The sequence below is a fragment of the Plectrocnemia conspersa genome, unplaced genomic scaffold (genome assembly GCF_051122295.1).
Source record: "Plectrocnemia conspersa isolate PC_06_02 unplaced genomic scaffold, ASM5112229v1 ptg000009l, whole genome shotgun sequence".
Taxonomy (NCBI): Eukaryota; Metazoa; Arthropoda; class Insecta; order Trichoptera; family Polycentropodidae; genus Plectrocnemia; species Plectrocnemia conspersa.
The window spans coordinates 21,818,496-21,839,771 of record NW_028277173.1 but is presented as its reverse complement, the minus strand read 5'-3'; the positions used below and the strand labels follow the sequence as shown (position 1 = coordinate 21,839,771).

The 21,276-nt window shown below is 30.8% G+C and overlaps 5 protein-coding genes across 7 annotated transcripts; 3 read left to right on the top strand and 2 right to left on the bottom strand.

Annotated features, from left to right (window-relative positions):
- The first annotated feature begins 2,805 nt into the window (after positions 1-2,805).
- Ostgamma (oligosaccharide transferase gamma subunit) lies at positions 2,806-5,669 on the top strand. Of its 2 annotated transcripts, XM_088193783.1 has the most exons (6): positions 2,806-2,947; positions 4,006-4,296; positions 4,361-4,501; positions 4,566-4,857; positions 5,242-5,455; positions 5,521-5,669. In XM_088193783.1, the coding sequence occupies exons 1-6, from the start codon at positions 2,873-2,875 to the stop codon at positions 5,534-5,536; spliced, it is 1,029 nt and encodes a 342-aa protein (XP_088049909.1). In that variant the 5' UTR covers positions 2,806-2,872; the 3' UTR covers positions 5,537-5,669. The 2 variants fall into 2 exon arrangements, with proteins under 2 accessions (XP_088049909.1, XP_088049911.1); XM_088193785.1 differs by lacking the exon at positions 5,521-5,669 and having other exon boundaries at positions 5,242-5,511.
- On the bottom strand, positions 5,663-7,327 carry LOC148232231 (polyprenal reductase). Its single transcript, XM_088193786.1, has 4 exons — positions 6,923-7,327; positions 6,661-6,858; positions 5,920-6,218; positions 5,663-5,849 (listed from the first exon to the last, which is right to left on the bottom strand). The coding sequence occupies exons 1-4, from the start codon at positions 7,251-7,253 to the stop codon at positions 5,757-5,759; spliced, it is 921 nt and encodes a 306-aa protein (XP_088049912.1). The 5' UTR covers positions 7,254-7,327; the 3' UTR covers positions 5,663-5,756.
- An 830-nt stretch (positions 7,328-8,157) lies between these two features.
- On the top strand, positions 8,158-11,921 carry Exo70 (exocyst complex component 7). The gene is made up of 16 exons (XM_088191768.1): positions 8,158-8,225; positions 8,301-8,466; positions 8,534-8,649; positions 8,730-8,804; positions 8,875-8,992; positions 9,055-9,287; positions 9,348-9,412; positions 9,480-9,580; positions 9,848-10,035; positions 10,098-10,277; positions 10,337-10,475; positions 10,814-10,930; positions 11,007-11,116; positions 11,175-11,281; positions 11,350-11,452; positions 11,517-11,921. The coding sequence occupies exons 1-16, from the start codon at positions 8,187-8,189 to the stop codon at positions 11,751-11,753; spliced, it is 2,094 nt and encodes a 697-aa protein (XP_088047894.1). The 5' UTR covers positions 8,158-8,186; the 3' UTR covers positions 11,754-11,921.
- Positions 11,271-17,003, bottom strand: LOC148232229 (uncharacterized). The gene is made up of 13 exons (XM_088191767.1): positions 16,924-17,003; positions 16,518-16,764; positions 16,281-16,451; positions 15,952-16,209; positions 15,219-15,336; positions 14,861-15,155; positions 14,613-14,788; positions 14,398-14,547; positions 14,203-14,330; positions 13,993-14,140; positions 13,697-13,922; positions 11,923-12,110; positions 11,271-11,855 (listed from the first exon to the last, which is right to left on the bottom strand). The coding sequence occupies exons 1-13, from the start codon at positions 16,947-16,949 to the stop codon at positions 11,785-11,787; spliced, it is 2,202 nt and encodes a 733-aa protein (XP_088047893.1). The 5' UTR covers positions 16,950-17,003; the 3' UTR covers positions 11,271-11,784.
- A 1,172-nt stretch (positions 17,004-18,175) lies between these two features.
- Positions 18,176-20,845, top strand: Alg-2 (Apoptosis-linked gene-2). 2 transcript variants are annotated; one of them, XM_088191507.1, is made up of 4 exons: positions 18,176-18,269; positions 18,532-18,638; positions 18,703-18,971; positions 20,471-20,845. In XM_088191507.1, the coding sequence occupies exons 1-4, from the start codon at positions 18,214-18,216 to the stop codon at positions 20,570-20,572; spliced, it is 534 nt and encodes a 177-aa protein (XP_088047633.1). In that variant the 5' UTR covers positions 18,176-18,213; the 3' UTR covers positions 20,573-20,845. The 2 variants fall into 2 exon arrangements, with proteins under 2 accessions (XP_088047633.1, XP_088047632.1); XM_088191506.1 differs by having other exon boundaries at positions 20,258-20,845.
- The last annotated feature ends 431 nt before the right edge of the window (positions 20,846-21,276 follow it).

Sequence of the window (21,276 nt, the reverse complement as noted above, 5' to 3'; positions counted from 1 at the left end):
AATAATATACAAAAAGAAAACAGCCAATATGCGCATATTTAAAATGAAACATGTACAACTTTGCCAACCATATTTATGGTTTTATCAAAGACTTAATAATCATAAGGCGTTTTTTATAATATTTGATACAACTTATTAGTTTATAGTATTGATTAAATATGTATACAACGTTCTATGTGTTCCATTCTCCCAAAAAAAGTAGCACCAAATCCTTTTTATAATAAAAAAACGTGTACTACAATATCAGTGTATTTTATGCTTGTAAATGAATCTCACTCTGGATTTGTTTGTAATAAATGTTTGTTCAAAAATATTTCATTGTTTTCTATTCAATCAAATTGACTTCAGAATGTTTGGAAAAATAACAGTTTTCTAAATTTCCACCTTGTTTGAGAGTTGAATTTCACATTAAAATGACATGTTTTGTATTACACTATGTCGATCAGTTTTTATTAATCTAGAGTGTGGTGGTAACGATAGGTTCAACTTTTGGATTTATAACATACAATTTTAAAACTTGTGAAATTTAAATTAAAGGTCACTAAATAATGTGACATTGTTTTTATGTACATATTTGTAAATTTATGTATGTTTTTTTCAATAAATATTTTTTTTAGTAGTAAATGTAATTTCCTAAATAAAAGAAGATATTAATTTTAAGAATCAAGGGGTTGCCAATCACTAATATGGTTAAGAAATACTAATTGATTGAATGTTCGAAAGTAGAGGGATATAAAAAAATATTTATTTATCAATGAAAAGTGAATCAATCTTTTAATATTAACGGAGTATCCCTAGCTTTTTTTATTTGATTTCCGATGACTTGAAGCTATTCTTTATCCCTTTCCCTTTCGATCAGGGCCGGCCCTAGGTTATTTGGCGCCCCAGGCAAAAGCTAAATTTGCGCACCCCCCCCCCTATTAATACTTGATGAGCGCAAAAATATAATTCAAATTAAATAAATAATATATTATATTTGACAACATGCTCTTTTTTGCGATTGTGGGTATTTAAGAATTTATTTTTTGTTGTGATTTTTACGTGTGAAATAATTCAAAGAGTACACAGTAGTTTATAAAAACTAATATCAGATTATATTCCTTGACAATATTGTTTGATAATTTTAAGTGAATATTGGGCATTTATTTGGTATCACGGCGCCCCACAAAATCTAGCGCCCCATGTGATTGTCTGTACTGCCTGACCCTCGGGCCGGCCCTGCTTTCAATGTTCTGAGAGTTTCTGCTCGATAAACTAACATTGGCTTCAATTTTAAATCACCAGCTAAGTTTTCACAAAAAAAACAATGTTAATCGGTGTTTAGAAGGGTTATATCCAAGGCAACTGATTCTTCCTTCGATATAAATGTACGATTAGGCACTTTTTTCAAATTAAATCTGTCTCGTCTACATTGAATATTTATCTCATCTACTATAATTTTTGACAACGAGAAAATAAATTCTTTTGCAGCATCTTTATCCGCATCAGCCAATTTTCTAGTGAATTTAATATTATGTAAAGAATACCTCGTTTTAAATTTGTCAAACAAACCATTACTTGTTTGATATTTATGATACTTTAACCCGGGACAGCTGTGAAACTGTAAAACCAGGACTAATGGTATGAAACTATGAAACCAGGACAAACCCGATAAAACCTGGACCAACGGTAAGCCTTTTAATATCGTACATACATATGTACGCCCTGGCTCGATTTTAATTAACCATCTTCACATTTATCCGTGAGATTAGAAACATCTAGGTAAACCTAATCTGTGATGATCGGTCGGAATTATAATTATATAATAATCAGTAACTTCCAGATACGATAGAAATTAAAAAACACCAAGGTCCATGTGGGATTCGAAAATCAAGTATTTTAGATTTATAGTCAGATACTTACACCACTTGTCTATCGCTCCGCGGAGTTGTACACTGTGTTTCGTTATATCGCTGCGTAAGCGTTCACATATGAATAGGAATAACGTCTACTTTTCTTCAAAAGGAGAAGTTAAATATTTGGCCTTCATGCCGGATGTACGCCAGTGAAGCTAAATGCCAATGAAGTGAGTATTTCAGCTGAAGAATGAGGTCATTGTATTTCTAATACAAAACAATCAACAAATGTCAGAACTATTCGAAAAACTGGATAGCTAAGCTAGCCTATTTGGCAGGTATTTTTAACATGTTGAATGATCTTAACAAATACACGCAAAAAAGAATTTCGTCTTGTTTGCAATTACAGTCAATACGAGTTGAAACGAAAACTAAAATCATGCGAAAGTCGTGTTTAAACAGATTTTTTAACATGTTTCAATTTGGCGGATATTATTTAAAAAGGAATGGAGGACTTTGATATATCAAAGTCCTCCATTCCTTTTTTTTTTTTTTTTGCGCAATAATATCAATAAATATTTGACAAATTTATCATAGCGATTCGATTATTATGAAGAAATACGAATCAAGAAAAGTAAATTTGGATGCGCTTTCACAAACTGTACATTTTTTTTTCACTTTGAATATATTATATAAATAGCAATAATGTACAAAATAAAAGTGATTATTGACCATTTCTTGATGATTTTTCCGACACTTCTAGGTTTTTCCGTTAGCATAATTTATGGTAAATTTTTGTTTTTATTTATATGAAAAATGCCAGATTTTATTTTGTATAAATATTAATTTAAAACGCACGTATTTATTAATTATAAATTTATAAAATTTGTCAGAAAATTATATTATATCATTTTGCGGTCGAGTAGTATTGACGTGGACGTAATTTAACATGGCCGCAAATCCTGTTGTTACGATCTTAAGCACGAAGTGCCGGCTCGGTTGACGTTTATATTGCACGTCAACTATTGTCGTGCAAAATGCGTCTTTCTCTTATTTTAGCGGCTTTAGCTGCGATTTTCGTTTACGTTGCTGCACAACAAAGGACCAAATCGGTAAATACCCCCCAAATATCATTAATTTATTTCACGTTTCTTTTATCGATTTTTATTTGCATTAGTGCAATATAAAATATTATCTGCCACATACAATCGGCCAAATTTGTACAATTTCATATCGATTATCAAAAGTAATATAAAAATATTGTGTTAAAATTCACTTTGCTAATGTATGTATAATATAATATATCAAGTCTTACTTAAAACCTTAATATGCTTATGTAAGGTGACCAGATTTTGATAATATCAAAGGAAGATATAAATATAAAGGCCATCTCGGAAATTTTTGTTCGAGGAGGACAAAGAACGACATTGCTGTAGTAGGGTCCAAAAAAATATCAACATGGAAATTTTTGTTTAAAGTTCATCTCGGATTTTTTTTTTGCTGCAAGAGCTAAAAAACGTCATTTTAAAAATTTTGTTTTGATGAGAAATACGTCGAGATGTTTTGATGAGAAATACTACGAGAGCTCAAAGAAAACGTCACTGGAAATTTTTGTTCAAGGATATCTGGTCAACTTAGTTTATGACGTATATATTTATAAAGATCAATGTCAATGCACAGAAAAAATGGCGGATATGTCCGCATTATATTTTTTTTGTGTAACTGACGGATATACTGGTTTGTGTGTTTTTTTTATGCTCGACATTTGAAAGATTAATTTTTTTTATTCAATGATCATGAGCTATTTTATTAGTCTGGATATGATGTGAAAGTCGTGGTACTTTAAAGCGCACTTTTTACACAGAAGTTGAATACCAAATGGAATATTGTCTTCCACAATGACAATTGTTCAAAGAATAATTGTATTTTTGCTCTATGCCTTGTTAGCATACGTTAACATACAAAAAATAACTAATAACTGATATACGTAGAATGAAGGCGATAGTGTCCATTCAGTAATATAAGCAAATAAGCAAATTCAATAAATCTTCACCTATCTAATACTCACCGCTAAATAGTATGTGATACTTATTAGGAAATTAAAATAATGTGAAATCATATGTGAAAATTTTTCATTTTTAATATAAACAATATTTTTTCTTCCTTTCAGCCATCGAGCCTCGAGCTAAAAGTACAACAGCTCAATGAACTATCGAGTAAAAAAACAATTATTAGGTTAAATGGAAACAAATTTCGTGATTATGTGAAGTCCGTCCCGCGAAACTATTCAGTCGCTGTTATTTTCACGGCCATGGCGCCGAATCGACAGTGCGCTATATGCAGAAATGTGCACGACGAGTTCACTATCGTTGCAAATTCGTTCCGCTACTCTCAGACCTTCTCCAATCAACTCTTTTTCGCTATGGTCGATTTTGACGAAGGTTCAGATGTCTTCCAAAGTGTAAGTAAATCAAATGCAATATTTAACAATGCTGTAATATTTACTAATTGTATCAATATTATAGTTAAGGTTAAATACCGCTCCGGTCATTATGCACTTCCCACCGAAAGGAAAGCCTAAACCAGCCGACACTATCGATTTCCAAAGAGTGGGAATATCGGCCGAGGCTATTGCTAAATGGATCCAGGAGCGCACTGATATTCAAGTAAATATTTGCTGTAAACTGCAAATCTATCAGATTTTATTGTAATATTGTATCTTTTTTTTAGGTTCGTATTTTCAGACCTCCAAATTATTCCGGAACTGTAGCCGTCGTCTTGCTGGTGCTGTTGTGTGCCGGATTCCTTTATTTACGCAGAAACAACTTGGATTTCTTGTACAATAAGCAAATGTGGGCCATCAGTGCCGTTTTCTTTTGCTTCGTTATGGTCTCCGGGCAAATGTGGAATCAAATACGAGGACCTCCATTCGTACACAGGGGTCCGAACGGAGGAGTTTCATACATTCATGGATCATCTCAAGGACAATTCATCTTGGAGACTTATATAATAATGAGTTTAAGTATCCTTTGAAACATTAAATATGACATTATCAATTGCCATTACCTCAGATCTTATAATATTTTTTCGTTAAAAAAAGTTTTAATGCAAATAATTTCACATTACCTAATTCTTTTGCTTATTTTTTTTCTCCAAATTATTAACGATAATTATTTTATAAAAAAATATGGGAAATGAAAAAATACAGAAAAGTGTTGAAACATCTAAACTATTACATTTTCGATAATCATTAACGTTTTTCATTCGCTGGTTCAACATATTCTAGGAGTTTTCGAGGAACGCTTTCATTTGAAAGAGCGGAAGAAATCTAAATCTGCTTTCCGTGTATTCAATTATGAAGTGTAACAATGATATGCAATATTACCCTTAATTATATTAATCAAAGATGCTGCTATCGTATTCGGAATGGTAATGTTAGCCGAATCCGGTGGAGGTTTTAAGGTTCAAGGAACTACTGCATCGACTAAAGATTCGACCGGAACTCCAATAGTCGAAAGCAAGAGGCGACTTCTAGCCGTGATCGGTTTGGCGCTGGTGTGCGTCTTCTTCTCGCTTCTTCTTTCAGTGTTTAGAACAAAAGCTCAAGGGTATCCTTACAGGTAATTATTGAATTAATAAAGTTCTTAAATTCTGGATATAAATTAATATCATACAATTTTTTCAGTTTCCTTTTCAAATAAGCGTTGTTGAGTTACCAAAGAGTTGTGTGTAAGAGATAAACGGTGTGAACAAAATTTTATTGTAATAATTAGCGTGTTTCAGAATTTCTTATTTCTCGGGTTTAAATAGTTACTAAATAAATAAAATTAAAAATTACTTGTATTTTATTATTAATAGCCTGGAAAGTATATTGCACTATTTATAAAATTATATAAGATAGTTACTCAATAAAAAAATGTATCACAGAACTTGTGGAATTAATGCTTTTCTTTGCTTTGGCAATTTTGGGAATGTCTTTCTATACCATTGATGCGAAAGAATTGCAGTTTCAGTCTGAAATAGTAACAAAACTAATATAATATGTTTATCTTAAAATAAAAAAATATTAAAAATAATATTATACCTGATTGCTTATTACCCAAGCTAAAACACACAACCAAGATGTATTTTTGGCCAGTAAAAGTGTCAATGAGATGTATATCAAGATTTCACACAACAAATGCGGAGACGATATGTATTCAAACCAGCCGCCTTTAGGCAAGAAATACTTTTGAGACACGACTTTCTTAGAATCATCTTTCCTCAAATTAGCTAATATTTTATTGCTTCTGAATTGATTAATCCAGGCGAAGAAAAATAAAGATATAGCCGGCATCGCCATCAACAATGTAGACATATCAATTAAGTGTTCGTTTTCATAGCCTGAAAATAATTAAAAACAGTTTATAATAATAATCTAAAATATATATTTTAGCATAAACAAAGATGTCAGTTGATGAAGGTTCTGTGTTACAATTATAAAATAAGTTTTAATGTCAACTAAAAAATTGATCGAAACTAAATTTAGAAATAAAATATTACACTATTTTGCTGTATGAGAATGGTATGTTTCATCCAAAATAATTAGGGATTTCTCAGAGTAGTCTTGTAAGAACTCTTGCAGATTAATGCTTTGTTGTACAAAATTGAATTCATTATTTTTCCAGAATTGTATTCTGTCTTTCTTTCTTAATTTGTAATCTGTACAATAAATTCTTTTATACATACTTGTTTTAGTTTTGTTGGTTTATCATAATTTATGTCACATTAATTATTTTTTTGTTTTGTAACATAACACATTCGATTACACTTATAAATAAATTACTTTGTGATGAAGTGAATCCGACGGAATGTCCTAATATAGCGATAACGCATCCGTAATAGTGGAAATTTCCCACGATGTAATGGGAAATGTTTATTTTGGCAGTCTTTGCAAACACTTGCAAAAAGAACGTCTCATAGAGCCTTTTATAACATTGTATTGCTATTAAAGTTAATGATAAAACTGTGGCTGCTGGCGATACTGTAATAAAATGTATATAATGCATATTATATTAATTATAATGCATGAATTAAACTAAGCTTACTTGTAGGTATTCTATTAGATCCACACCATAGATCTAAGAATGATACGAGCCAAGACGGTGCAGCTGATTTATTGCTATATAAATTTACAACGAACGGCAACGTGATTGTCAATAAAGTCGTGGAAGACAAGTAGAAGTGTCTGAAGTATGATTTAGGAAGTTCTGGGAGTATCAGAATGCCTTTCGATTCGCCGACGTATCCGAATTTACCGTAGCGAAAGTTTTTTTTTATGAATAATGGAAGATAATCTTCGACTGTGTTCATCACTAATCCGATTAGGAATAGTGTAAATGCCAAGTTTAAAAATATAAAGTCTAACACGCACAGCATCTTGGCTGTATTTCTGTGTTCCTTCGCCGAAAGATGAGCTTTCTCTTCAGATATGCCCTAAAAACGACTTCGTGTCGATCATTCATAAAAAAATTTGGCCATAGCACAGTTTTTATTGTCTTATAACAAATTATATGTATTTATTTTATAAGCTACACCGGAAATTAACAAAAATTTGTGCAGCTAATATGGATGAAAATATGAATTTTGTGTGGAGCAACAAGGATTCTTGTACGGTAAGCTCTAACATCATGAAATCTATGTTTATATACATCATAAACATATACAAAATCATAGACATACACATTTTCGACGTCATTTTTGTCATGAACTATTAATATAGTAATAATTTACATTCCCGGTGTTATGACATGCGTTGCAAAGTATATTAATTTTATAATCTCAAAAATATTACTACACCAAATAAACTTAATTTTTTTCTTTTTTCTTGATTTTTCAACTGTGTATACACTTTTGTTAATTAAACTAAGGTTCTGCGTATATATAAAAATCTTGAAAGTTATAACTATTTTATATTATATTTATCTTGAAAGTTATAAATATGTTTTTTATTTTAAAAATTATAGGCTCTTAATTAATTACAATTTCCTAATTCATTTAAACTAAATTTAGGGAATGTTAAGTTAGGGGTTCCTTTCATTAATCACTGATATTACTAACTATTTGTAAAATTATTATGTACTTGTTTTCTTGTAGCATATTTAAATGTAATTTGTAATACGAATTATAAATATATATAAATATATATATATATATATATATATATATATATATATATATATATATATATATATATATATATATATATATATATATATATATATTGTATTTAATAAAAAAATAATATTAAATGACAGTTCATTACATTACACTGGCAACATTTACATTTGACATTTGTATGGCGATGTCAACATGGATGCCAAATCGAACATAGAAATGAAGTTAGAAAAGGTTATATTTTACTCGCTTGCCCCATAATTATCTTTATATAAACGTTATAATTTTATATTGTAATATTATTTTTAGGAAACGAGTAATCTGAATTTGCTCAAAGAACGATTGAATAAAAGTTCACAGCTCACTAGCTCAATTACGGGCATTTTGGATTCATTCGAACAGCGTCTTGCGAAACTAGAGCAGACGATACTTCCTGTATACAATGATACGGCACAACTTCAAAAGAAACAGCAGAGTATGTATCAGTCCTTTTAATTTGTGTAGTATTGCATTTATATTCAACGAATCATTTAATCTAACAGATATGGAAAGAACTTTACAGTCGCTGGATCATGTTATAAGCTTTTATTTTGTTGCTCAAGAAGTAAGCGATGTCGTCAATGCTGGACCTGGCGACAGCCTCAATAACTTTTTACAGGTGTGTGCCTATATATAAAACATATATATTTAGTTAATAATAAATTGCCTTAATTTATATATTAATCACATTTTATTAAGGCGATGAACAAACTATCTGAGGCACAGCTGTATTTCAATAAGAATAATCCTCAGAGTGTCGAATTGGAAAATGTTGTATGTATCAAATATGTATGTTATCTAAATTATTTACTTATTTATTAATCATTAAAATTATAATTTATAGAATTCGTTGTATTATACCGGCGTTGCTAAATTGGAAAGTGAATTGAACGATCTTTTAGTAAAACATAGTAAACCATTACCGCCAATTGTTCTACTTGATTTGATAGCTGCAGATGAAGGTGTTTATATTATTAAATATATTTATATTATTATTTCATGTTTATAAATATTTATTTTATAGATTCTAGCGTGGACAGTGCACCGCCGAGTCTTGGTATGCCGATGGCCGCTTTGGAAGATTTGAGATCAATCTGTCAGTGGTTGAATAATGCATCGAAGAATTCCTACATCAGCCTTTTAGGTTCGATCAGAAGTTCTGTTGTTAAAAAATCGCTATTGGCCTTGAAAGAACACCAACGAACGTGCAGCGGAGGAAGCCTGCAAAAGCCGTTCATGACACATTCTCCGATGCCGGTAATTATTTATTAATAATATTGCTTAAAATGGATTATATATTATTAATGTATGTTTTAGAGAACGAAATTGATACACAGGACTGAAAGTACGGCACGAAAGACATCTAGCAGAATACACAAAGCGTAATATTAATTTATAAAAATATGCCAAATATTATAATATATCCTAAAATATAGTTTAATATTGCAGTTTAGAAAAACGTGCTAATAAGATGTTTTTGAAGGCATCGCTGACATTGGAACAATCTACTGGGTTGACTTTAGGACCTCGAAGAAGTGCTTCACATTTAGGTATGTTTTCTTACAATATTAAGTCATATGTTTAATAAAAGACAGTTTCAACGAAAAAACATTATAAAACCAGAAATAGTCAATATTTTTAATTCTTACACATTACCAACGGGAGGCCAAATAATTGGCTTCAGTTGGACTTAACCCAATTTTTTTACTAAAATTTATTTACTTATTTTAAATACTTCAGAGGTATTTGAATAAAGCAATAAAAAAATTGTGATGTTTTGATGGATTAAACACCGATTGTATTAAATTATAATACAGAGGGTGATGATTGGAGTGGTGGAGCTGAACAAGATATGGAACAGTATTTAGAGCTCGTAATGGGCTTACATCGTCTTATGAAAGCCGAACAGATGCTATTGGTCGGTTTGGTGCCTTTGAACGAGCAACACGTCGTATTTGAGATTATCGTAAGAGATGCACTAGATTTGGTAGTGCAGGACGGAGAGGTAATTTGTAAGACAATACTTATAATTACATATATCGTTACTATATAATGATACATTTATAGAACATTGCATTACGTGCAAAAAAATGCATGGGAAGACACGACTTTGGATCAGTTTTGATCGTGTTCCCGATCCTCAAACAGTTGCTAGCGTTGAAGCCGGAATTCGAGAGAACTGTCGAGCATTGCGACATAAACGTCAAATCCAAGTTTACATCGATATTAACCACCTTACACACTACAGTTAGCACTTTATAAGATATATCATTGAAATACATCTATTAATTATATATTTATTTTAGGGTGTTAAAGCTCTCGAAGATTTTATAGAAGGCGTTAAATCTGATAGTGGAGTATTACCAGTTGACGGTACGGTGCACGAATTGACCACAAACTGTCTAGTGTTTCTAGATCAATTGCTTGATTACGCTGATACTATAGGTATATTACAGTCTTTAGTATATTTTATAAGACCATGAATATAGATATCAGAAAACAGTCTCAATATGTATGAGTTAACACGGATACGAATTGCTATTAAATGGAGCGGAAGCGGATTCTCAACGTTTCATCACCCATCCTAGTATTAGTCGAAAGGGTATTGTAAGTTCTTTTATCAAATAAATTCAAGTGAGTTTTGATAATGTGACTTGCTTAACTCCGCAGCAGATCTTATTTAAGAGTATGATAGGTCATGTAAAATCAAATATTTATAATGAAGAACTACAACTATGTAATTAATTTTAAAAGAAAACGCTAGCACATTTTTTATGTTTTAGGCGGCGTTTTATCGCAAGAAACAGTGTATGTCAATTCTTTGGCATTATTACCGTGTTACACTCAAATAGCACACAACAAAGACGCTAAAGCTAGAGCCTTATTAGCTATTTATGTTCGTAAGTGGTCTTTATGTATTTATCTGTAATTTATGTATTTCGTAAAAATATATTTAATTAAATTTATATGTTTTAGGTAAAGTTTTAGTGCAGTTGAATCTCACTTTACGTAGTAAGAGCGAGCAATATAGTGATTCTGCTCTTCGTGCCTTGTTCAGACTCAACAACAATCATTATTTATTAATGGTTTGTCCTTTCAATTATCCTATTATTATCATCAATCTCATTGTTTTAAACATTTCAGGGTCTTCAAAGAACACAACTACTCGAAGTTTTAACTCTTTCGGAACCCAATTGCGAGCAAAATTATAGAGAGATGATTCATGAGCACAAAACAAGCTATTTGCAAAGGTTTTTATTATCAAATTTTATTTGTATATCACAACTACAATAATAATATGTTTATATTATAAATTCAGTTGGAACAAAATCTTGTCACATATAACTATTCGCGATGAAGACTATCACGTTTCAGAGAAATTGAAAGATAAGGATAGAGCGGCGATCAAAGAAAAATTTTCTGTAAATTTTTAACATTTATTAAATTAGTTGTTTAAATATTAATATGATTTAATTAATATTTCAGAGCTTTAATAAAGACATGGACGAGTGTGTAAAAGTTCAGAGGAGATATTCCATTCCCGATCTAGAGTTACGAGAATCTTTGAAGAGGGACAATAAAGAATTAGTTTTGCCGAAATATAATTATTTCTGTGAAGTATATTCAGGAGTACAATTTTCTAAAAACCCAGAGAAATATATTAAATATAATTTATCACAGCTGGCCACAATTTTGGATAGGTTCTTCGATGTTGCTGCATAATTATAGTAAATGTTATATTTAATGCAGAAATTTAAGTTGTTCCTTTATTCATTTTAATTTCTTTCTTCATCTTCTTAAGTTTAGTTTTGTTTATTGGAAAAGCTGAAATAAAATAAAATAATTGTTATTATCGTATTGAATATATTAAATTATAAATATATGCCCTTACGTTTTGTTTTATTTCTAAAATCCTTCAGTAATTTTCCCTTGTCATAGTTGAACATGCAAGGCATTATTTTATGATGTATGTGGTTGGGTGTCACCATAGAAGGATCAATCGGAGACCAAGGTGCAGTTTCATTGAGCAAAGATGCATCGTTTTTATAGAATTCTTCTAAATTCAATCCCCCTTGAACACTAAAATATAATGTCAGATTAATGAGGTGATTATCGAACAATAATAATAGATGGATGATTTATCTAGGTGACAAATGATTACTGATATTTTGAAAATTATCATCACACCGTGGCGACCACACACAGATGCGTTTGAAAGGGTCTTATTCTCAAAACTCATGTAAATTTACTGTGACCAAATTAATCATCCATCAACAAAGAAACAAGACAATAGCGTATATGATTGGGAGCACACAAGCCCTCGTTACGACCAGAAAAAAATAACACAAGTGTTCTTACTGTAAATATTCTCTATCATTGAAAGAATATTTCTCTGTTGCGAAATGGTCACGGATATAATAAATCAACGGATCCACAAGATTCCCGTTGCAGTATACGACCTTGGGCAATGCCCATCAAGCAAATGTCGCTTTCTAAAGGCGTATATTTATTTAGCTGTTCTAAGAAACGAGAAACAATGCAACACTAGGCAGCGCGTGAGTCGCGTACGCCGACGAAATCCAAAGCAACCGACGAAAACCAAGACAAAATTTTCGCGGAAAACATCGACGAAAACCGAGGTACCACTGTACATCTATTAGCTGGATGATCGGTCAGCAAGCTTTGCAGCCCTAGCCCTGGATATTAAAGCCTGGACTCCGATGAGGAGAAGACAGTCACAAGCAGACACTCGAAGAGACCAGCAGACGCTCATCGACAACATACTGTAATGAACGCTCACATCCCGAGAGGGACTCCTCCATACGAGCACTACCGTAACAGAGAGGGATCATCCTTCGCTATACTGTCACTGCCACGCCACCAACAAGATCTTTGAGGACCTCCCACGGACATCATCCCTGCCCTAGCTTCATCACCACTCGGAGAAAACATCTTGCCATTTATCGTCTGTCGCAATTGTAATATAATATTAATAAAACTTTCTAGATTCCACCAAGCGTCTAAGAGGCTACGAAGTCACATCCCTTAGGACTCTCAAACCTTAAAAATATAATGATTTCAATAAATAGTTGCGGAGATCAATATAATCAATAAATACTATTTTCGTAGGCCGACTATTGTCTGAAGCCCAATTTAAAATTAAAAACAATTTAAATAAAAGTGATAGTGATGATGATTTCAACATTTCTTATATTTAGTTGTGGCGATAATGTGCAACAGCAAACCGCTTCTAAGAACCATATAAAAAAGATGAGTGACTCGAGTCATTCAATTCTAGTGTTTTGCTTCTCAAAAATCCACTTCTCTCCACCAAATAACGGTGATAATTCAGTGATAGTTTTATGATGTCTAAATTACAATCTGAATCCAAAAGAAGCATTTTTTGAAGCACAAAAATCCAATTTTTGAGTGGGTTTTACATTGTCAAATGTTATGGGAAAAGAATATAAACACGCACAATGATTCGGTATCTGCATTATACCGATAATCAATTGTCAATTAATTCTTTGTTTGAAATAGTTTTTAAAGAATAAAATTAACTGAGCATATTGGGGTGCTATTATATACTGACAACAACAAATTGAATAAATTTGATTTTGATATTAAATCATGATAAAATATGGAATAAATAATTAAGAACATACTTTTCATTTGTAGTACTATAAAGCGCAACAAAAGCACGATGTTTAGCTTTGTGACATAACATATATTGTCCCGGTGGAAGTTTTGATATTCTAGAGAATATATTAAAATAGCATCCGAGAATATTTTCAGGTTTGCAGGTCGAACTTTTGTAAAGTTCGCTTTGAATTACGTGAAGTGGTATTTTTTCCACCATGATAATCTCTCCACTACATGGAAGTATTCTAGCTAAAATATAACATTAGATTTAGCGTATAAAATTCAATGTCATCAATATGATTCTGTTTCAAGTTATTACTTCTCAATAGATCGGATCCGGGTCTGAACTTCAACATTGCCCATTGTTTCGCAGCTTCGTTCGAAGACGTCACTTCGGCTCCGAATTCGTATTGGTATTCTAATTTGGGTTCGATTGCAACGACTTGTTCTTTTTTGCCTTTATCAATCTGAAATATAAAAAATGCTTTTTATGTGTCAAATTAAATAATTATAAGAAAATAATGATTACCATATATCCATCTTGACTACATCTCACCAACAGAGTGATATCTTTTTCGATTTCTTTTGAAAATTTACCCTTTTCCTTAGACTGTCCTAGCTTCCATAAGTTATAAGTTGTCCTTTTCACACTCGGAACTAAAATTAATGAAAATAATTTTTAACATTTCGTGGGTACTGTTACACGTTATATATAATTTATTACCATTAGATATATGCGGATTGGTTTTTAGATCATTTTTGCTTTGTTTACAAGGGCAGACTTTGTTTTCATCTTTTATTGGCGCTGCTTCATCACTTTTCTTATGTACAGTAGGAGATAATGATTTCCGCTTCATTGCCCTTGTAACCCTTTCTTAAATAATTATCAACACACATTATACAACTCTTTAAGTATTAGATAGACAAAATTAAACATACTATGCTCTGTTTCTTCAACACTGTCATTAATTATGAGCTTCTCTTCTTCGGAATCACTGGACATGTTAACATTTTCAGGTTCGGAACATTCCATTTCGGTGATATCATTTTCAATCATATTTTCATTACAGTTACATTCTAAATCATTCGTGGATGTGTTTTTTGACTTACAGTCCCTGAAATAAACAGGAAATATGTATAGATTGAATAATTTTAAGTTTATATACGTATATAAAAATATTTTTTACGATTCATGTAAGTATTTGAGGAAAGTTGTTTTTAAGAGGTATTTGTAGCACCATAGTCTACTTTGATGGTGACTTGGTAACGGACATGGCAAAGCTTTATCGATGTATGCTACTGTATGCACTATGTTGTTTCTTTTATGGTCGGTAGTGTTGTAGTTTTTCACAAATAAAGGTAAACTCCAATCTTCATCAAACGGTTGCTGATTACGGGCGAGGGTTTTGAGACCACTCGACGATATTACAACGTTTACTTGATTTTCAATGGCATACGTTTCACATTTTGTATCCTCAGTAACTAAAAGTATTTTTTTAAATTATATTTATTATTAACATTGACGTATATTGGAAAAATTCTTACCTAAATTGGTCTTTTCATTAATTAATGAATTTTCAGCTTTGATCATATTTGCATTATATTGCATTGATAGGATAAATTTCTTTTTAAGAGAAGGTATAAATATTTTTGGCAGTGTTTCCTATATGTACATATAATCAAATGTTATTTAATAGTACTACAATAAAAAAAACACAAACTTAACACTTAAAGCACCGGAATCCAATTAACATGCTTTTTGGGGACTCGATCGTACAGTCGGACATGTGTTAGCACGCTTTTATGAAATTCGATCTTTAACAGACTCTAAAATATTGACATCTTTCAATATTTTAGATCACCAAAATGGATTAATCATATTTTAGATAGAATATTCTTTTAGCAGATGTCGTTATTATAATTCTTTCCATACCAAATTAAATAATTAAAAAATAATTAGTGGTTCCAGATTTTATAAAAAAAATCTTTTTGAATATCCTAGTATATTATCCTAAATCGGTTTATATAAATGTTACACCATAACGAATTTTCATTTAGAATCGATGACGACAAATTATAGGATATTCACACATGTTTGTGGTATTTTGCAAAGGCCGACAAAGGTTTTGCATAAATTGAATATTTACGACCGAAAAATCCTCATTTATATTGTATTTGGTGAGTGTCCACATCAATTTTTATAATTATCAGTAGCGTAGTTTTAGTAATAATATGTACGTGTGTTTTTTCGCGCAAAATTACGTGTTAATATATTTACCTCATTGACCGAATCATTTAATTTTTTAATAAATTGCATTTCTATCGGAAGATCAGAGTTTGAATATACAAGAGGCAACATACAGGTCATAGTATAATATTGTGGATATTTTTTGTAAGTGTTTATTTTTCTACACTGCAGTAGTTTGTCTAAACAAGGATTTGTTCTTATGTATCGTATGCATCTCTTGGATAACCATGCATTTTTAACGAATTTTAAGAATTTCTCTTGCTCTTCTTTAATAAAAGGAATCAGATTCTATAAGCATATTAAAAATCATTAATCAAATAAATATTATAAATGGAAGAAAAAAAATGTAAAAAACTCACATTATAAGTTTCTAGTTCGAAATTTTTAACAGTAGGCTTATTAGGCTTTAAGACGTCATAATTATTCATAGATTGTATAACTTTGATACATATTTGGTGTTGCGCTTTTGTTAACGTTGAAATTTCTGGATATAACGGCACATATTTATTGCCCGGCATGAAAGTACCTTCCTTTTTAAATAAAAAGCAAAATAATTAAATATATTTTTTTTGTGTCGTGTATCATTTTATACTTACAACTTGTTCGACTTTTTTTAACGTTACAACGTTTTTCAGTTTCTTTTTTTTGCTTCTTTTTTTCTTTTCATAATTGAGTTTCTCTTTCGGTGGATTTTTATTCTCATAAATTGGCATTTCTTCGATAGAGTCATCTTCGATCAGCGATGGATTCTTATATGTTCCTTCGATCAACTGAAATGTCACACAATTTTCCAAGTCATAGTCGTTTTCTATGAACTTATTGGCATCCGGCTTTCGATAGCTCCTAAAAAAGCTTACTTATTAGTATCAAATAATTGAAATAATATCATAAAATTAAACTAGGTAACGTTTCTCTACAATAGAAACACACTTTTTATGTTTTAGACATTTTATATATTTTAGTTTTATGCGTTAAATATATTAATAACAAACACGATTTTACCAATCAATATCACTCAAAAGCTCCATCTTGTGATAAATAAAACGAAGAACACGATTTCTGTTTTCTAGCTGTCAAAGATTAATACTGGCAACATTTATAAATAAAAGATATTACCTGATTATATATTTATAATTTATTAAAACTAAATAATTGGGATTTTAAAAAGAAAATGTAGTAAAATTACTAAATTTAAAGTAAATATAGATTTATTTTCAACATTTTATTTTTAACGGGGTAATATCGAACATGTTAAATACACATTAGTTTTTTAATCTTTTATTGTTAAAATGTTTTTAAAAATCCTACTTTATCACATACTTATCAGTTTATGCTACAGAACAAAAAATAAGAATTAATTAAAATGTTTCATTGATCAGTAGTAGATCGATGAAATTGCCAGGTTGGTGCCATTCATAATTCATTCCAAAGGAATAAAAATCTTTTGCTTCGACACGTACTTCGTATTAGCAAATATTTCTTAGAAAGAGATTATTTTGTACATACTAAATAAAAGTTTTGCGTTTTTCAGTTTATAACATCGGAAAACGGTTAATGACATTGCCTCGTACGTAAATCCTCAGTTCTTGTCGGCATCAAGTATGTTTACCAACTTTTTTCTGAGAATGGTATAATATAATGTGCGAAAATAACAGTGATTTATGTTGAAACGTTTGAAATTTTAATGTGTACATATTTTTAAGCGTAAAATTTGCTCGTATATTTATACAATATGTAATTTTCTAGGGGGGATCCCCCTTGGATCCACCAGTGCCATTGATACCTATTACATTTTCAAGCATCGTGCATTTCTTGCCAAAGCTGTATATGTTTAGCACTCAAAAAGTTTTCTTACAAAACACTACTGTGCCTTAATTTATATTAGATAAATGCATTACAAAATATATTGCAAGCCTAAAAAAGTCATTGGAGCTTAGAAATGTTAGTGATATTATTTGTTGTAATTTATTGATAATTTTCATGTACATGATCTACAAGCATGACATTTCCAATACCAATTTACCTCTTCCGAGATGAATTTTATAAAAAAAAATGAAAAGATCTTTTTATTTTTAGTGTCCTCCTATGATATCTGGTCCCTTATGTATAATCATGTATAAGTCAAAGTTGGTCAAATAAACGATAAACTTTATTATAATTTTAAAAATTATTATTATATATTGTTATTTTTAGAGAACGATAAGTTAATAGTAACCTAATTGTAGTTGTACTTTGTACGGAACATCTCTAAGATAGTAGTCACACGTCAATTGCGGCGCACCCACGAGCAAGATGTCGTTTTCTTCGCCAATGCCCGGTAGAGAGTTTCTTTGGGATATCTTTCAAAGGTAACGTTTCTATAACTTTGCCCTCGAGTAAATGACATATTTTGGTCGCACATTTTTGGGATTCCTGACCACAAACGGTCGAACATGATTCATCCGCGAGTGATTTGAAATTCATCTGAAATACCAATATTAGTTATGTAAATAATGTGTTATTTTTAATGACGATACTTATACGAGTTGACTTTCTATCTATAAGTTTGCATATAATAAACACATTGAAGACATACTGAAATATGATATACTATCTGACGTAATATTTCAGAGTTGACAAGGATAGAAGTGGTTTTATTTCCGCAGATGAATTACAAGTAGCCTTATCGAACGGAACATGGAATCCGTTCAATCCGGAAACTGTACGTCTAATGATTGGTATGTATCGTATGTGTTTTAGTATGAATTTATTACCATTTATAATGTATATTGATTTTAAAAGGTATGTTCGATAAGCAAAATAGAGGCACTGTGAATTTCGAAGATTTCGGAGCACTGTGGAAATATGTCACCGATTGGCAAAATTGCTTCAGATCTTTCGATCGTGACAGTTCGGGAAATATTGACAAGGAAGAGTTAAAGAACGCCCTGATAGCATTCGGATACAGGCTTTCCGACAATATAGTCGGAATGCTCGTAAGAAAGTTCGATCGTTTCGGCAGAGGAACTATACTATTCGACGACTTCATACAATGCTGCATTATTCTACACGTGAGTATAATTAAAATGCTATGCACGTTTTAAATAGTTAGATCAGAAACTTCCAAGCCTTTCAAAATTCCTGGAAATTATTCATATTTATTGAGTGATGCTTACACTCAAACAATTTGGAAGGCTTGGAAGACTGACTTAGATGAATGAGACATTTCATGAATGCGTAGTTTAATTTGTAAAGGGAACGGTTTAAATTACAATTATTGACCGTTACACAAACCATCTTCTTAAAGTATTGATTTTGAATTGTGAATCCTTGATCCTTTGTTAATGCAATACTTACTTTTTATTTGTTGTGTAGGTGAAGGTTTTTATGTTTAAATATAATTTCTCAAAAATGTAATTTGCATTCATCTTAACCATTTCATCGCGGCTGCTAGTTTTTCACGCTATTTCACACTGCTAATATACGGTGGGCACCTGTTCATGCCATAAATTCTTTAAATACTATAATTCAATAAATTGAAGTGATTTCCAGCCTTAAATTATATAAAATAACTCTTAGGTGCCCAATGCATACTGGCGATTTTCCTGATGGCTATCAGCGGTGAAAGGACTAAATATGTTTTAAATAACTACTATCCTCCCTGATTTTTTTACCTATCGAAATTCAGTGTAATATTATAACGTAATATATTCATTCAGTCGATCGCAATATTGGTAGGTAGTTGTAGAACTCGCATTAAATCACAACAGTAATTGTTTATGGTTATCGTGAAGCGAAAACATTGCCCTACAATATTTGGATTTATTTCGTTCATAATGAACTTAAGTATATTTTAATATTATTTTACTTTCATAATCATCGATACTATTATAGATTATATTTAAAAAAATATTTCTTACGCTCCTGTGTCGAGTCATAATGATAAACCCATGTTTCACCAGTAAAACTATTTCAAAAAATTTTCTATTCTATAGTTACTTTTGAAGCAACAAAGATTTTTGTGCATTATTGAAAAGTCCATGCTATTTGTAGATCACTCGCTTAACAAAAATAAAGAGCATTATTTCCATTCAATATTATTCTACTAAACACATAATTTTTATTTAAACATAAGTACATATAATCATTTCAATATTTTTCAGAATAATGGAATAACCTACGAATTCCATTTTCTATTCCTTATTTTATTAACACCCTGTTTGTTAATCGCATGTTTTGTTTGTTTATGAAGTTTTTTTGTTTTATTTAATACTACATTATGCGAAGTAGTGTTAAATAAGACGCATATTAAAATTACTCTTAAACCAACCTTGTGTTTGTGTTTTTAATATTCCAGAACTTAACAGCATCCTTCCGACAATACGATACTGACCAAGATGGAGTCATCACAATTCATTATGAACAATTTTTGGGGATGGTTTTCAGTTTGAACTTGTAAAATGTATGATGGGAACGAAAGCTTTTTTGAAAATTTTCGGTTTTGAAAAGCATCGCCATTCTCAACTGTGCCTAAATTTTACGATAGTATACCTGTATAAATTGTTTACAGGCTTTAACACAATCATTCCGTCACTACGACACAAACCAAGATGGATATATCACCATTCACTACGAACAATTTTTGTGGATGGTGTTTTCGCTTCAAACTTAAGTCTACTTCAATGTTATAAATGTCATATATTTGCTTTTGTACAACTATGCGGCTATATATATAATGTTTTCAGAGTATTAAACATTGTATTGCGTTTCATTTTATACTATTGTTAAATTCTAATAAATAATTATAATTGTTAGTGTATCTAATCTACAGCTAAAACGTTTGTTCATTTCAACATATGTGAATCGGTTGATTGTTTTCGAAGATAAAGTGTCTTATATATGTATGTGTATTTTGATCTATTGTATAATAAAGTATTATTTTTTATCAACGAGTAAATCATTTCAAAGTGTATCATAATTTTATAAACAGAGTTTAAATTGATTTATACAAATATAGTATATATATTTTGCCCCTTTTTAGGGCTACACATTATAGTTTATTTTTTTATTGCTGTGCCAACGTAAACTGAAAAAGTGCAAATTGTAAAAATAAAAACTATAAAAAAATCAAAATGTTTTTCTGATACATATATTTTTTATACTATTCGCTATGAATTATGTTTTATTTTTAATAATAAGAATTATCAAAAACTACTAGGTTTTATGTTAAATTCCCAAAAGTGCGAGCGAGGGTGAGTCATGTTTGATAATTCTTCACAAAGACGTGGTGAATCATGTCATTATCAACACGCTTCATAGTTCAATTTTGCAGACCATGTTTTTAATTAGGTCAAATTAATATCTAATGAAAATTTA

Bases quoted from the DNA above. Each gene is read 5' to 3' on its own strand.
- Alg-2 (XM_088191507.1), top strand. From the start codon at position 18,214: ATGTCGTTTTCTTCGCCAATGCCCGGTAGAGAGTTTCTTTGGGATATC. The intron at 18,270-18,531 runs GTAACGTTTCTA...GTAATATTTCAG, and splicing joins CTTTGGGATATCTTTCAAAG to AGTTGACAAGGATAGAAGTG. The intron at 18,972-20,470 runs GTGAGTATAATT...AATTGTTTACAG, and splicing joins AATGCTGCATTATTCTACAC to GCTTTAACACAATCATTCCG.
- LOC148232231 (XM_088193786.1), bottom strand. From the start codon at position 7,253: ATGCTGTGCGTGTTAGACTTTATATTTTTAAACTTGGCATTTACACTA. The intron at 6,859-6,922 runs GTAAGCTTAGTT...ATTTTATTACAG, and splicing joins ATCTAATAGAATACCTACAA to TATCGCCAGCAGCCACAGTT. The intron at 5,850-5,919 runs GTATAATATTAT...TTACTATTTCAG, and splicing joins CTTGGGTAATAAGCAATCAG to ACTGAAACTGCAATTCTTTC.
- LOC148232229 (XM_088191767.1), bottom strand. From the start codon at position 16,949: ATGGAGCTTTTGAGTGATATTGATTG. The intron at 16,765-16,923 runs GTAAAATCGTGT...AAGCTTTTTTAG, and splicing joins CTTTTGAGTGATATTGATTG to GAGCTATCGAAAGCCGGATG. The intron at 12,111-13,696 runs GTATGTTCTTAA...ATTATATTTTAG, and splicing joins TATAGTACTACAAATGAAAA to TGTTCAAGGGGGATTGAATT.
- Exo70 (XM_088191768.1), top strand. From the start codon at position 8,187: ATGGATGCCAAATCGAACATAGAAATGAAGTTAGAAAAG. The intron at 9,413-9,479 runs GTAATATTAATT...TTAATATTGCAG, and splicing joins TCTAGCAGAATACACAAAGC to TTTAGAAAAACGTGCTAATA. The intron at 11,117-11,174 runs GTTTGTCCTTTC...TAAACATTTCAG, and splicing joins ACAATCATTATTTATTAATG to GGTCTTCAAAGAACACAACT.
- Ostgamma (XM_088193783.1), top strand. From the start codon at position 2,873: ATGCGTCTTTCTCTTATTTTAGCGGCTTTAGCTGCGATTTTCGTTTAC. The intron at 2,948-4,005 runs GTAAATACCCCC...TCTTCCTTTCAG, and splicing joins CACAACAAAGGACCAAATCG to CCATCGAGCCTCGAGCTAAA. The intron at 4,297-4,360 runs GTAAGTAAATCA...TCAATATTATAG, and splicing joins GTTCAGATGTCTTCCAAAGT to TTAAGGTTAAATACCGCTCC.